The 271-nt window shown below is 24.7% G+C and overlaps 1 protein-coding gene across 1 annotated transcript in view; it reads left to right on the top strand.

Moving 5' to 3' along the window:
• Window positions 1–63, top strand: part of EDI_213940 (uncharacterized protein) — a gene marked incomplete at both ends in the record, with an annotated part of 1991 nt that extends 1928 nt beyond the window's left edge. The window contains one exon of the mRNA XM_001733308.1: window positions 1–63. This exon is cut by the window's left edge and continues 162 nt beyond it. Coding sequence (XP_001733360.1) covers window positions 1–63 — 63 coding nt within the window.
• Window positions 64–271: the final 208 nt, after the last annotated feature.

The raw sequence follows: 271 nt of genomic DNA, 5'->3' as shown, positions 1-271 counted from the left end.
TGTATTAATAGATTATCATCAATTGCATTAAATGATAAAATACTAGTTCTAATGAATATTTAGACCAATTAATGAAACAGAAAATAAAGAAATGAAAAGTGGATATCAAGAACGAGTTGAAGGATATAAACAACTTAAACAATCAAATAAAATAATAGAGGATATTATGAAAAAAGCCTCAACACAAAAGAGTAAGGAAGAGATTAAAGCAGAGATTGAAAGAAAAATGAAAGAATTAAAACAAGGAGAAAAATCAACATTAGGTAAATTC

Source organism: Entamoeba dispar, genomic scaffold, assembly GCF_000209125.1.
Source record: "Entamoeba dispar SAW760 scf_1105229460183 genomic scaffold, whole genome shotgun sequence".
NCBI lineage: Eukaryota > Evosea > Mastigamoebida > Endamoebidae > Entamoeba > Entamoeba dispar.
This window is presented reverse-complemented; position numbering and strand designations above follow the sequence as displayed.